The sequence below is a fragment of the Odontesthes bonariensis genome, chromosome 3 (assembly GCF_027942865.1).
Source record: "Odontesthes bonariensis isolate fOdoBon6 chromosome 3, fOdoBon6.hap1, whole genome shotgun sequence".
NCBI classification, from domain to species: Eukaryota; Metazoa; Chordata; class Actinopteri; order Atheriniformes; family Atherinopsidae; genus Odontesthes; species Odontesthes bonariensis.
Window position 1 is genome coordinate 36107731 of NC_134508.1, and position 15735 is coordinate 36123465.

The 15735-nt window shown below is 38.8% G+C and overlaps 1 protein-coding gene and 1 long non-coding RNA gene across 8 annotated transcripts in view; both read left to right on the forward strand.

The window, feature by feature from the left end:
* rap1gapb (RAP1 GTPase activating protein b) overlaps window positions 1–15735 on the forward strand; it is a 128192-nt gene that overhangs the window by 61294 nt on the left and 51163 nt on the right. Inside the window, exons 1-2 of one of the 7 annotated variants that reach the window (XM_075461635.1) lie at window positions 13720–13900; window positions 14981–15080. The exons of 5 other annotated variants lie outside the window; for them this stretch is intronic. In XM_075461635.1, the coding sequence (XP_075317750.1) occupies window positions 15076–15080 (5 nt within the window). In that variant the 5' untranslated portion in view covers window positions 13720–13900; window positions 14981–15075. Of the gene's footprint in view, window positions 1–13719; window positions 13901–14675; window positions 15097–15735 lie in introns of those variants that run through there. One more of the 7 variants, XM_075461639.1, reaches the window with a different exon arrangement.
* LOC142377494 (uncharacterized) lies at window positions 423–10108 on the forward strand. The gene is made up of 2 exons (XR_012769521.1): window positions 423–539; window positions 8508–10108. It is a non-coding gene; the product is annotated as an uncharacterized LOC142377494 (long non-coding RNA).

Genomic DNA, 15735 nt, shown 5'->3' on the forward strand with positions numbered 1-15735 from the left:
AGTTGTAACACCGGCTTTGTCATTCTTCATGTGTACAGTCTTTGCCTTTCTTAGACATTGTTAAATGATAGAGATCACTTTAGAAGCCTTTAAATAATCTGTGAAATGTTTGTAAAGGAGGCAAAAGTAACAAAAAATAGTTTCTGGTTGGTCAGTAACAGTAAAACAAAATCTCTGACTGCAGAAATTTAAAATTTGCAGCAGCACTTCAGCTGATCCTCTGTTTTCAAGAAGAAAATGAAGAACATTTTTTACTTGAAACCTTTTTAATCATTAAAGACAGGGACTTAAAGTGTCTGGGACAATAAGCCCTTGATCTCTCTGGCCAAGATGTCAGTCAACACAGTTCCATGCACAGGTTGAGTCAAGCTACAGTTACACTTCGAGCTGGTCATTTAATTGAACCACCTTCCTTTCCTCAGTGTATATGCACAAGGGGGAACTGAGTTCTTGACTGAAGTTTGTCCAACACCACAGTGCTGTGGACTGTGCAACTAATTATCCAAGTCATTCTGCCACTTTTCATCATCATCATATGTGTAAGTATAGCCAGATTCACTGCACAGATGTTGTTTATGAGTCACTAGAATGGAGATTTTGTTAGATGACAATGCAGTTATTAAATCAGGATTTTGTTAGAGGAGAACAAGAGGCTGCAAAAGCTTTAAGCAAATGTGAATTGACATGTAGTCTTAATGGGCTGATTTTCAGTCACAATTTCTGACGTGTTTTGCCGTCTGAAACTGAAAAATATATGAATGTGAACATCTTTATTGGAAATTCAGTTGTCTTAAAACACACTAACACTTTATTTTTTTTTAAATATCAAATAAATTAAACTTTGGAGCATGTGTTGAGTTTCAATTTCTTAGAATTTAATTTGGACTAACATGTTAACTCACATTTTGAATGTCCAGTTCCTGCCAAATTAACGTTTATGCAAAGTGCATGTAAAGTCCATGCATGTATATTTGTAGACTCTCTCAAGGGACTTGCCCATAGCTTATAGCAGGGCTTTCATAATACCAGATTTTCACCACAAAATTGATTAAATTCACTTTATTCATATAGTTATTTATATAGCACCAATCACAACAGAGGCTATATCAAAGAACTGCACAAATAAAGTCCAAGACAAGCGAATTCAGTCTAATTCGGTACAGTTCAACACACAAAAATAATCATTGAGTCACTCAATCATGAGGAAAAAAAATAGGAAATCATGAACCTCAAAATCACAGCTGCTCTGTTGCACATCCTCAGGATTTCACGAATGAAATCCTTGCTCGTCATCAGTTAAGTTCCAACTTTCTTGTATAGCTGTTGAACTTTTGACAACATATAAAGTTGACTGTATGACCAAAAAAAGAAAGTTTGGTGATGCTGAGGTCATTTTACGGGATGATAATGCATTTCGCCACAGTGGAAAGAGAACTATGCTCCAAGGTAGAGACGGAGAATTGGCCTCGCTGTTTTTTTGTTTTCCATTTTTGAGTCTGATAAGAGTCAGGAGGACATAGCAGACAAACATAGACAAATTACATTTTCGTTTTTTTCCCAGTGTTTTCTTCCCTCGTTTGCATGTGATGTGAAATAAAACAGATATTCTTTCGCTCAAAGGCATTTTACCCTTTTGTTTACGAGTCTGTCATCCAGCTTGCCAGTAGCTGAAAAATTGTGTTTTGTTGTTGTTATACTTCAACTGGACCATTAAATTAGACAAAAATTGAGTCATAATGAGTCTGCAAAGGACAATTGGATGGTTTATTGGAAAGAGGATATAGATGGTTCAAGGATGATTCAGATTCCTCATTGGAGAATACATTTCTTACGCACAAGCTGGATTTTATTATGAGGATTTAAATTTTTATTTTTCGCATAAAAGTCTGTAGCAGATGCTAATGGTCCCTGTGGGCAGGTTTATGACATTGCTTCCTATCCACAGCACATATTGTTTTCAGTGCTGATTGTAATCACTGAGTGATCATGCTGGTTGTGTTTTCCAGCAGTTTTAGACTGCACTTGAATTAAAAAGTGGAAGTCTCGCTAAGACACGTTGCATTTACTAATTCATTTTTAAGGGCATAAGTAAGTTATTTCTGGAGGCGCTAATTTATCTTAAAATCAAGTAGATTCAGTTTCAGTAGAATTCTTAAGTTGGAGTACTCTAGAACAGTGGTTCTCAACTGGTGGGTCGCGACCCAAAAGTGGGTCGTAGGCCCGTTCTGGGTGGGTTGCGGACAGCTGGTCAAGAAAAAAAAAAAAATGCGCATCTGATGTTGTCTTAACTTTTATTTTGAAAAATTATTTATTTTGAAATTGAATTGAATTTTTTGCCGCCGCCGAGGCCCCGGTAGCCATGGTAACTGACATTTAAATTGACACTCACTTTAAAGTTTTCTCTGTCGAGATGGCGAATCGCAAGTATGACCCGGCGTATTTGAAATGCGGATTTACGTACATTGAGGATCGTAAGGGACAGAAACCCCAATGTGTTATTTGTAGTGAAGTGCTTGCAAATGAGAGCATGAAGCCATCTAAACTGAGGCGGCATTTGGATACCAAGCATCCTACATGTAAAGACAAGCCGGTGGAGTTTTTTCAAAGACATCTCCAGAAGCTGAGGACTTCACAGAAGTGTCTGACAACGTCTTGCTCCAATCAAGAGGAAGCTCTCCGTGCCTTTTACCACGTAGCTCACCGTATTGTGAAGGCAAAGAAACCCCACACAATAGCCGAAGAGCTTATTTTACATGCAGCCATGGATATGGTGAGAGAGGTGCTGGGTCAATCAGCGGCAGACAAGCTGAAAACCATACCGCTGTCCAATGATACTATAGCTCGCCGTATTCAGGACATGTCTGGTAATATTAAAGAACAGACCACAGCCCGCGTCCAAGCAAGCCCCTACTATGCCCTGCAGATGGACGAATCTACCGATATAACTAACCATGCTATTTTGTTAGTTTATGTGAGGCACGTATGGGACGATGATTTGCAGGAACAGTTTCTCTGCAGCAGAGATCTCCCCACCACTACAAAGGCAGTGGACATTTTCAGCACTGTGGACTTGTATTTGAGCTCAGTGGGCCTGAGCTGGGAATACTATGTGGGAATCACAACTGATGGGGCTGCTTCCATGACGGGGAAACATTCCGGTGTGGTGAAGCAAATTCTGGAGAGAGCACCTAACGCGATGTGGAACCACTGCTTTTTGCACCGTGAAGTGCTGGCGGCCAAGGACATGGTGCCGGTGCTAGATGAGGCTTTGAAAGATGTCATCAAGGTGGTGAACTTCATAAAACGGAGCGCAAAAAACAGCCGCTGCTTCTCAAAGCTGTGTAAAGACTTGGGCTCGGAGCACATGCAAGTGTTGTATCACACAGAAGTTCGCTGGCTATCGCGGGGTAAGGTGTTGTCACGTTTTTATGAACTTAAAACAGAAATCGCCGCCTTCCTCTCAGAAAATAACTCCCCATATGCTGAACTATTTGACAACGAAATCTGGCTGGCACGAGTTGCATATCTTGTTGATGTGTTTGAGCACCTCAACGCATTAAACGTGTCAATGCAAGGACGAAGACACAATATTTTTGAACAGTCCGACAAAATCGCTGCGTTCCAGAAAAAGATCGCACTGTGGTAAATCATTTATCCAAAGACAGACTGGAAATGTTTCCCAATGCTTGTCATGAAGTACAGCAGCTGGACACTGCGGCTAAAAATGACTTGAAAAAAACCCTCAGTGCGCATCTTACTAAACTTCAAGCTCGGTTTGACAGCTATTTCCCCGAGAAATACAGAGATGACGCTTGGATACGCAACCCCTTCCGCATCGACATGGAAAGCATCACGTTGCCGAGCAACGAAGAGCATCAGCTGGTGGAGCTGTCATGTGACCAGACGATGAAAAAGAGATTTGGCAAGGAAACACTTTCCCACTTCTGGTGCAGCGATGTGATGACTGAGTATCCATCCCTCGCGACTCTTGCAGTCAAAACGCTCCTACCATTCAGCACAACCTATCTGTGTGAAAGTGGTTTTTCCACCTTGGTGCAGCTCAAGTCAAAGCAGAGAAACAAGCTGGACACTGAACATGATCTGAGGGTAGCTCTGTCTACTGTCCTCCCAGACTTTGAAACTCTCATCAAGAATAAACAACATGCCCAGCTGTCTCACTGACTTCCCCCAGACAGGTTACAGGTGACAGGTTAGGTGAACAGATCTTGTTTTGTAGATCTTTAATTATTTTCGATATTTATTTTATTTACTGTTTGTCCATGCAGTTGCACTTTTGATTAATTTAGTCACTTTAGTTCAGTGAATTCAGTGAAAAGACCATGTTTGTTTTGTGGGTCTTTACTGCAATTTGATATTCACTTTTGTTCACATGCTGTTGCATGGTCCTCCTCAGGTTCTTCTGAATGTGCTTTGAATAAAAATATTTCAAATATTTAATTTTGTTCTCTGTTTTGTGCAGTTGCTTATTTCATTCACTTCTGTACACAAATGTGTATATTGATGTTAAAAACTTGAGTTTTCAAAGGCTTTAAAAAAAAAAAAGTGCTTGGTTTGAAGAACTATAAAAGTGGGTCGTGACTTAATGACCATGGGAAAATGTGGGTCCCAGAGTGAGACCAGTTGAGAACCCCTGCTCTGGAAGAGAGATTTATTGTTTTAATTTGAACAGTCTGTTTTTGCCATTTATTTCGAATGAGCAATATATCTGCAGAATGAAGTTTAATCACGTGTACTTGACTTTTTATCATCTCAAGTACACTTGATTCCAGTCTTTGATTTCTACAGTAGTTAATTATTGGCTTGAGTGATTTGTGCTAAAAAAAAAAGAAATAGTTACACTCAAACATACCCCCTGACTTGATGGGATGTCTGCACACCCCTTCCCTATCCTGTCCCACAGCTATTGTGTTAGGGATAGTGCCATGTCACCAAGTTTTACGATGATTACGGACAGCAGGATCACCCCACAGAATGTGTCATTAAAACTGGATTTTCCAGATCCTCTACCATTTGCCACGGCTTTAAATTCATCATAACTTTATCTTCAGCCAGCCAAGTGCACATAAAGTGTTGTTTAGTGTATGTAAGGGGGGGCGGCTAAATATCCACAATCACCAGCATCTCCATCAACTCACCCTGGCGTGCATGCACTTTCTTTTTATGGTGATGTGACCTGAGTAACCCTGAATCACTTTGGGAAAGAGATACTCTCTGTGAGAGGTGAGAACACACTTCTTTTACTGTGCCAAACTGCTTGCAGCACAATGTTACCAATTAAACAGCAATTACCTTGATTTCGCTCACTAATGATGCTGATTATCTTCTTTAGTCTAAAACTACTGCTGTGCTGTAACAAGGAGACCTAAGTAAATGCCATGACATTTCTGCAAGAACTGCCCGTCTGTATGTGAACATTTTTGTTTCTAGCTGAGTTTTGCACCAATGAGAGGACACATTTTAATGGTGTATTACAGTAAATTATGCAGAAAATAGAGCATGAATATTTCTTTCCCATTTTTATACTATTATACACCTCTAAATTGTTGTTAGGTAAGAGACGCCCCCTCATGGGTCACCATTTTAAGCTGATGTGATATGTCTATATTATGTATGTGCACAGCTGGAGATGTATCTGTTGCCTTCTGAGTAGGAGCACGTCTGTGATCCTGAGCAAGTCTTTGACTGACACGAGAACCTGAGTGGCAATGAAGTGGTCCTCAGCGTTGAAATATGGGCCGAAGATGCCTCTTAATTGGCCGCCTGTGCTTCTTCAGATGCCTGTTAATGGCCAATCTACATCCTAATACAGATGCCAGGGTTGTGAGGAGAAAGCAAATGGTGAAAGAGAAACCAGCTGTAGCTTGGTGGGCGGACTACAGGTTATTTGCAGTATCAGGGTGCATAGCCTGACTGTGATAGGGAGAAACTTTTTATGGTTGCCATATAAGGCATTTTAAATGAAAGCTTACAAAATAGCACGTGTCAAATAAGTTGAATAAAAAGCGAACCTTGCTAATATTTTGTGATATACCTTTAGTTGGAGTGTTTTCTCCTTGTGAGTACATTGGCTCCTGTAACCATGTCAGTCTTCCCATAACTCCTCATTGCACTAATGTAGAATTGCTTGTAGGAAGCTGTGGCACTCTGTAGCTTGTCGATTAAAATGGCCCATTATTTACAAGGCCTTACCAAGTTTGTTTTTCCAAAGTGTCAAAGCTCCAGTTTTAGATCAGATTGTCGCTTGACTGGTCTCTCCTTGTACAACACCGGTTTGTCCACCATCCTCACTGATGGAAGGTTGTTATAATAGGTCATTTTAAAATCTCACGTCAACATGTTTTTATTAATTACGCGACATCACAAGTCCCATCATCCTACCATTACCTACTACCAGAGCTATAGAATAAATACAGAGTTGCGACACGCTTTGATGTCGCCGCTAGGGCTGTCACGTGGTTCATGTAAGCCTAGTTTTAAACATGACATTATCTCAAGTACATTTGATTCCAGTCTTTGATTTCTACAGTAGTTCATTATTGGCTTGAGTGATCTGTGCTAAAAAAAAAATAAAATAGTTACACCCAAACATACCCCCTGCTGATATGCAGTTACTTTATAAAACCTCTTATCTTGCAGAATAAAATAAGTTGGACTAATGTGAATTATCTAAGAGGCTTTCGGTGAGTACAGAACAAAATCCTTTCAAAACCTTTTTGTGTCACTGAGAGTGGAGATAGCAACACTCATTATGCCCACATTTATCTCCTGCTGTGTCTCATCCTGGGTAAAAAAATGACTTTGACTTTTTTTTTTTTTTTTTTCTTTTTGTATGACTATGTGCTATTTCGAAAGCATCATAACCAGGAAAGAGACCCCTGCTGCAACCCAGTTGGGTGTGTCCGGTTCACAGTGTGTTCACAGAGGAAATCCTTTTCCAATGTACAAATTTTACAATGTAGAATACTTATATAGGTTGTGATGAGGTCACCATCAGTTAGAGTTGGAGGTTATTCTTGTCAGCCTGGTCTGTAGCAGATGTTGTCTGTCTATTTCTCACAGCACCTGTTCAGTTAAATCCCTGCAGGTTAAATAAATTCAGTTAAATTAGACTGCAGCTCGGTTAGAAAAGAGCTATCCATGTTTGGATCTTGCACCTTGTGCAATTTTTTCTAATTTTCGTTTTTATAGAAGAAAACATTTGGTTTTAAGATCAGATTTTAATCTGTGATAACGACCTTTTTCAAAATACTGATTATAATATCACACTAGCACCTATAGTGCACATTCCTGTCTTTTGGGCTTCATTACCACCTCGATGTCTTGAGCTAATTAATTGAAATGCTTGGACTTTGTGTGTGTGTGTGTCAGGGAGGGAGTGTAACGTTGCCTGCTGTTGTAGCCATTTTACATCATCAAAAGGTCGACTCCGTGTAATCAAGCTCCATTACATCTCAGATCAGGAGACACATCAATTAGTCGCTGTGTCTCAGGACGACAGAAAAGACAGGATAGTAATGTTGGAGGAAACGATGCCTAACACTCACAATTCCTTGCTTATTAATGACACTATCAAATCATCTTCCACATTTTTACAGCATTATACGGTGTGTGCAGGGTAATAAGTACTTGTTTCTAAGCTCATTTTTTACATTTAACCAGACAATGTAATACTTGTGATTTTTTTATAGAAGATACAGCATGGCTTAAATTTAGTGAGTGATTGCAAATGCATCTGATTTCCCACTCAAATGTAAATACATTTCACTATAGTGGGCATGTAAATTCAACTTTCAAGTATGCTGTACTTTATGCTGGTTTTATGCTTCAGCATTATAATGCCAGTTGCATGTGTAACCCATAGTTACTAAACTGTCACGTTTTATTGTGGCGGGTCGGACTGAGGGTGCGCGCCTTTAAATGCCGTCGGAGGTGAGCTGATTGCTTGTTCCACAGCTGTTGCTGTCACTGCTGTCTCTGTGACAAGTGTTGGCGTTTCCTTAAATCACCGCTATTCACGCATCGGCTGAAAACAACTCAGCCGACAGTGTTTTCTTTTCTTTTTTTTCTGATAACCACTTGACGGTGAGTCATCTGTTACATTTGTTTGTTTTAAGAAGTAATCATATTGAACGCCCATGCAACATTTTGGTGATTGGATGCTAATTAGCATTGCTAGCGGGATGTTATGTTTGTGGGGACTTGTTTGAAATGCATTTGATGTTTTATCATAAGGAAATGAAATTGATTGTTTATGGAACATTTTGTTGATATGCATTTACTGACCGTAGTCATTAAATGTATATCATAAAGACTTGGAAGTGCACTTAACTGGATTCATTTTACTAAGTTTGATAGCCTTATTGAAATAAAATGAAAAGATTATCATGGTGATAAGCTTTTTGTTGATTATTACTTTATTTATGATTAATTGTTTGAGCAATCAAACTATTTAATGCTAATTATCATTTTGTTTTGACCTGGCTTAGGTCAGGTTTTTGTATATGTATGACGAGTTCCGACCCACCCAGGATGGCGAGCTACTGGATCACCGCAACAGTGTGGTAGGAAGTATCAGACACCAAGTTCCTTCTATGGACCTGTTGCCTTTGAACTATCGGATTTATTGCCTTGGATTATTATTGATGAACTATTAATTCATTTTGTCTACAATTGGACCAAGAAAAAGTGAAACTCTTGGGTGTCGTCGGAAGTTTTTTTTCTGTTATAATTATTTATTTCTCATATGTATATCCAACTGTTATTATTGCATATCTTTCTAGAAAATATACAAATGATATTTGGATCCTGATTATTTTAATACAAATACTAAAAGGTATTGTTAGATTCGGTTCTTTTAGTAGGAAGCTCAAGAACGGACCGAAGTAATTCAAGTGAAAATGAAGTGTTTATTGGTAGTCACACATCAAAGCATATCAGCGCTGGGCTCAGTGGAACAGAGCTCCCGCAGGAAGTCTGTCAGACTGGCCATGATTTCCGGTTATCATGTTTATTTATAGTGTCATAGGTTGGACTCACATTCGACCGAGTATGATTGGACATGAGTAGGTTCAACATGCTTCGTCATATTCTCTGGATCAGCCCAAAACAATGTGTGTGTGTGAATCTGCCCTTGCTTTCCCAGGCTTTCCCAATTGTTTTGTCTTCCTACTCCTGGATCACTTTAGGTCATCATGGAAAAGTACTGAGACTTATTTCATTCATAATGTCTAAGAACAAAGCCAATTTTAACAGTATTTTCAGTCTCTGAGTGATTTATTGACACACACTGGCTCCGTAGTCGAACCTACTTCTGATTGCTTTATTCTAGCATTTACCGCAGTACCGTGCCTAGCCGACTCAGCGTTACACATGCAGATATTTCATTCTTGAGCTATTACTTTTTACTTGCCTGTCAGTAGACTCCCACTCCTACCTTCATTCTCTTTTGCATTTTTTTTTTTTTTTTTCATTCAGCAGGCCCAGTGTCCACCTGGACCAACTGGCGACATTGTATAAAGACAACAGAATAACTTGTGACCCAGACACTTGCAGCACTCAGAAGTCCACCAGAGAGGGTTTAAGTTAATTCCACCCACCATTCAGAAACATCGAGATTAGGGAATAGGATCTTAAAAAAATGTAATGTTTGAGAAGTTTTGTCTACATTTACCAAGTGAAAAATAACTAAAAATGGTATTTCAAGAAAATAAATGCCTGTATAGAAAATAAAGGCAGCTTTTGGTTTTCCTGCTGTAGCCAACAGCTGGAATTCAAGAATCGATTTAACAGGGATTTCTTGATTTCTTTCTTGTTGTTAGGGTTTTTTCTCGGTTCTGTCACTTCCTCACTTGTTCAGTCCATTCATCAGCTCCACTACCTTCACCTGTGTTATCACCCTCCTCTGTATTTAAACTCCTAGTTTCATTCATTCTTTGCCAGATCCTAATCGTTACAACCTCTCGTTCTGTCCGTAGCTCTAGTCTCATTCGAGTTCTGGTTAGCCTGGTCTTTTTCTGGTTTTGTGAGTTTTTTTTTTTTTTTTTTTTTTTTTTTTTTTTTTTTTTTTTTTTTTTTTTTTTTTTTTTTTCCAGTATTTCTGGCTCTACTGAGTTTTTTTTCATGTAAGGAATAAATTAGTTCAGATCACCATCAACCTCCTATTGTCTTCTGGTCATCTGCTGTGTCTGCACCTGGGTCCTTCTTCCCCGCCACCTCCTACACGTGACATGAAGGCACATTAAACCATGGCAGCGAATTAAGCAAGCACAACAGCAGGACCTCTAAGTACAATGCTGCTGTTATTAAGCCTGTTCATTTCCTGAAATGACATTCAAAATGTCTCCTATTTGCATAAATCGACGCACAGCTGATTTTACGGTCAACTCAAAAGGAACATTACGGCAATCAAATTGAAACATCAAGGACACATTTAGATCATTTGTTATAGAAATAACAAAATTTTCTATAACAAATTCAAGTTCATATGAACTTGAATCATGATAAAGGGTTCCATGTGATTTCCATTAAATCCAAACATCTTAAGATTACAGTTAAGTTTGGTCTGAGACTGGAAATTAGGAAACTGTTTTGTTACTAACTGGATGAGCTACAGTCTGCTTTCCATATGTTACCTGCCCCACAATCATTCCTGTGGTTTCACACTCAGTTTGGGTCCAGGTTTCTGCTGATAAATCAATAGAGGGCCACACAAACTCTAAGTAATTAAAAGATCCAGGAGATTTCTTGGAGTGCTGACAACACTGCTGTAGTATTGAAAAACTGCCTCCTTACCCATCTTGTAAACCATCAGTGGAATGCACCCTGAGGCTACTTATGCTAATTCAACTTAATGCACTTTTTACTCCCTTAAGGAGTTTTACACAGAGAACAATCAAAGTTATGTTGATATTCAGTGCTGATAATCTTAAACCTAAAAAAATTCATTCAAGCTATACTGAAGGCGTCCAAAAGAAAAAGAAAACTCCTGTGCAACCTTGGTTTCAAAACAATTTGGTATGCTGTGTAAAATGAAATACAGAATTTTATCATTTGTAAATTACTAAAGCGCCATACTTCATCAGAGTTGTATAAAGACAATATGTTATTTATTAAACTGAGACATTTTATTGTTGTTCATAACCTGCCCCAGTCACTTTACCATCATTAAAATTGCACTAATGAAACTGCACTGTTGTTGCTCTGTATATTGGTTACTGTGTATTGTTGTACGCACCTTGTACATTTTGTATTCATATATTTTTATTCTTTATTTTTTATCATTATATCCCTGTTACATGTTTGCACCTTACGCCGCAGCAAATTCCTAGTTAGTGAACACTGTTCACTAACAATGGCAATAAAAACGAATTCTGATTTCTGATTCTGAAAAAGAGTAGCTCATGTTGAATTAAAAAAAAATCAAATAAATAAAAATTGGGACAGCAGTACCTTTTATAGCTGTATGAGCAGGTTAAACATATCCAGGGTATCTTCACAATGATTTTATGATGCTGGTTATTAGCTCACTAAGACAATCCAAGTTGTGTCACTTCATGAGAAGCTCAATCATGAGAATGGGGTGTTTTTATCTGTCACATTCCAAATCACAGTCATGAAACTGAAGCCGTTATTTCTAATGATATTAGAAATGATGTTTCTAACAAAACCATGTTCATATAGAAAGTAACACAGATAGCAAGCAACGCACCTGCTGAGGCCAAAGCCAGAACCAAAGATGTTAAAAAAGAAAGATGAAATAATAATAGCATAATATGACTACACCATCATTAAAGCATGAGTAGATCTGATTTTTAATGTGTCTCAGATGTATTTTTTCAGGTACAACTTAGGTCTTGCAAGAAATTGTTGTCACAGTTGGTCTTTTAGGCTTAGTTTGTGTCATTTTGCGCCTCTATTTGTTTGTTACTGTAGATTCAGTTTAATTCTGTAATGTGTTTTAGTTTTGTGGTATAAATGATAATAAAGCTCTTTAACTCAACTTTGACTTTTTCAATACTCTTTGCTCCACATGAAGAACAAACATGATAAAAAGCTAAACCAGTAGGAGTTGGCTGATTTTTATTTTTTTTTAACACAAACACATTTTCTATCTCATCCAGGCTGTAAAGTGCTAAATAAAGTCTCGTTTGTACAGGGATTTTAAAACATTTTACAAGAATGTTACTATTAATGTAACATTCAGACATATTTTGAAGCAGTGCGGTGTGTTTGATAAACCCAACACTCTTTTACTTTTGTAGAAACAAGGAAATCTTTCTCAGTTCAATCACCTCAATAAAGAAAAACAAATGCTTTATTATATTTAGCTCAGAACCCAGGCTTTGCTTTAGATCTGTATTTCCCTGGAGAGGGGGTGCTCACTGTCATTGTGTCTCTTTTCATTTAATAGTTTAAAAAAAGTATTGTTTTTATGGGAGGCAATGCAACGTGTTGATCTCTGATCTCAAAATTGATTTACATAAAATACCGTTATAACCCAGTAAGCAGTGAACTGCCTTTGTGATGCTAAAAATCTGGAGTTGAACAAGAAGTCATCCCACTTAAGCCACTAATCCTGCTTCATATTGCAAGCCTCAGAGGAGACACAAATCTGGCCAATCTTACACTTGCTCTGCGGTAGTTTTAGGTTAGAAAGGACCTATTAATGTGGGTGCAGTTTGTAACTTGTGCTGCTAAATGTGACAAATACAGAAGACCTTTGGCAACACTCTGTGAGTGTTTTGGAGCCAAAGAATGCAGATAATGTAGTCTTCAAAGAGAAACATTCTCTCATTCTTGCTTCATATATTTTCTAAAAAATATATTTTTCTGTCAATATTTGACATGTTGTGTTTGTTCTATTTTCAGTATTAAATATTGTGTTGGAGATTTGATAAATCAAAATTTACATGTACATTACATTCCCATTTTTCCAGAAACAGGCTGGAAAATCCAGGCGGTAGCGATGCAGGCTGAAGGAGTATTCTCTGTAGTTTGATGGTGTTTAAATGTTAAATTTAGTCAGGCTGCCTCGGGAGAGGAGTGTGAACAGAGAGGGAAGCAGACAGTCAGTGAGAGACAGAGAGGGGAATGAAACTAATCAAATGAGAAACGGGAAAAAAAATCAGAAGTCTCAACATGACCCACATACATTTGCTCCTGGAATTGCATACTGTATGATTAACATGACAAATCTGATTTCCTATGTACCCGCATTGGAAAAAGATACAGATAATTTGTTTAGACAACCCTCATTTGACCTGATTCTACTAACATTTATTCTGTACCGCATAAGCTAAATTTCCTCTCTCATCATCTGCTCCACCCCACTGGCAGCCCAGGGGGTTAAGGAAGCCAGGGAAAAGTGTTGACTGTACTTAACCTGCATGCTTTGCACCCTTTCTCTGCCTGTCGGAGCTCAGCTCACCTGATTCCTATAAACCTTGGGGTATCTTTCTTGGGTGACCTGTAGAGCAGCTTACCTGGGAATTGTGGTGGACAACCACAATGTAGGTTATCCAGGGTAAAAGAAAGAAGGCTTTGTGTGTACCTTTCATTGTCACACCCTTGTGTGTTGGTGTGGGTGCGTAAGCTACCTCTGGGCAACCTGTAACATTATACACACATGGGTGTGGATAACCAACAGGCTACTGCAAGCCTTGGCTCACATCTACTTTTGTGTTTGCTCCAGGCTGGCAGCCTCGCTGATCGATTAATACTACCACCAATACATTTACTGCACATCAGTACAGGAGTAAAACTACAATAGTAACTGTAGCTAGCAGCAAAATGTGTCATCAGATGTAATGCTTCAGTGCAGAGACGCAGGAAGAGGAAGAGCTTGAGGTACTCCGGTCTCTCAAAAGGTGGAGCAGGTTTGGTGAGGCAATGGGCCATTTATTACGTGTATATTTTTCTGTATTGAGTCCTGCATATGCGTGATGGATTTGTATAAATAGACAAAGAGTTTTGGAAGGGTGAATTACAGAAAGAAATCTTTTAAAATTCACTGAAGTATTCTGAATAACTACTTTCATCTGAGAAGACCAACTACTCTTATGGATTTGAAAGTCTGCTCGTCTGTGTTATGTTCATTTGCATATTATGACTGGATTGCAGTGGATCTAGGCTGATAAACTGATTTATAACCATAGTTATATGTACTTTTTTTAATTGATACTGTTGGTGCAGAGAGATTAAAATTTTGTATGCAAGTTGTTGTTGTTGTTGTGATTGTACGTAAACACACAATATATTTGACTGACTTATACATGTTGATGCATGAGGATCTAGCTTCTCACCAAAGAGGAAAGTGTGATTACAAAGTAATACACTGGAGAACACAGACCTATGCTTATTCCTCTGCGAACTGAGCAAGTGATTTTCTCCATTATGTGTCAGTGTGCTAAAATTTCTGCAGCATTTGAGAGCCTTTCAGCTCAGTACTTGCCACTAATGTGTCAAATAGACAATGGGGTGGTTTGGCTCATTCGTGCAGGAGGGGTTTTATTGTTGAAACAAGCTGTCGGAGTGAGCCTGATTATAGGACTGAGAAATCTGGTGTCGCTTGCAGATGAGGTTATGTCTTTTTTTTTTTTTGGAAAGTGCTTTCAACCAAATATTTGGCTGCAGAATTTTGTCCTATCGAATGAGCAAAGTCTGTTATTAACAAGCGCACTCGCTGAAACAAACGCTAAGCTTGGATGTGCAGCTCTCCGTCATAAACAGATCAAGAGAGAAGAGGGGAGGCGGAGATGGAAACAGAGGGCAGTCTTTGCGAGAGAGAGAGAGAGCGACAGATAGAAGAGAGTGTTTGCCCTCGCTTTGATATAAAACAGACAGGAGAGTTAATACATATCTGTGAGGAGAGGGTGAGAGAGGGAAAGAGGAAAACAGGGAGTGGAAGAAGGAGAGGGAGGGCTGCACTCGGCATCATCTGACAGAGGCTGATCTCCGACAGTAGGTGTTGGAGGATAGAGAGACTGAGCCAGACGCACGGTGGGAGTAATACATAGAGGAGCACCAAGTTGATGAGGAGAGGAGGCTGAGCTGCAAATGAGGTAGGACTAAAGACAGGTAAGCATGGAGAAAGATAACAGTTTGCTGCCTTTGAATAAACTGTTGAGAGATAGATGAATTGAGCTGAATTCAAGACAAGGCTGGAAAAATAAATGGAGAAACTTGCAAAATAGATGCAGCTAAAAAGATTCTGCCTGATTCACAACTCTCATTGAACTGCCCTGATCTCTTCATCCTGCTGCTTGCTACTCTAAAGGCTGAACTTTCTCCGTATGTCTTTCTCCTCCTTTTTCTCTTGTCCATACAGGAAGTAGTCGACTTGCATCTCGAGTAAATGACTGCTTTCACTGTGCATTAGCTGCTATAGTTGATTAGATTAGTTGCTCTCTGCTAAGTGGACCTGCAAAGCTTAGGGGGTTTATATGTACTTGTCTCTTTTGTAAAGTGTGTGTGTGTATGTGTGTGTGTGTGTGCAGTGCATGTGAGCCAATGTACGTGTGGTGCTGGTAGAAAAAAAGATGCTTCAAGTAAGACATTACTCTTAAAGAGAAAATATGATTCAAATGTCGTTTTTGCCCTGCATTAATTTATCCCAGGGATTTAAGCCAAGAGCAAAAAATTGATAAGCAATGCTCCTGAATTAAATTTGAATCCGCTCCATAGATAATGAATTATAAAATAGCATGCTGTTTTTTT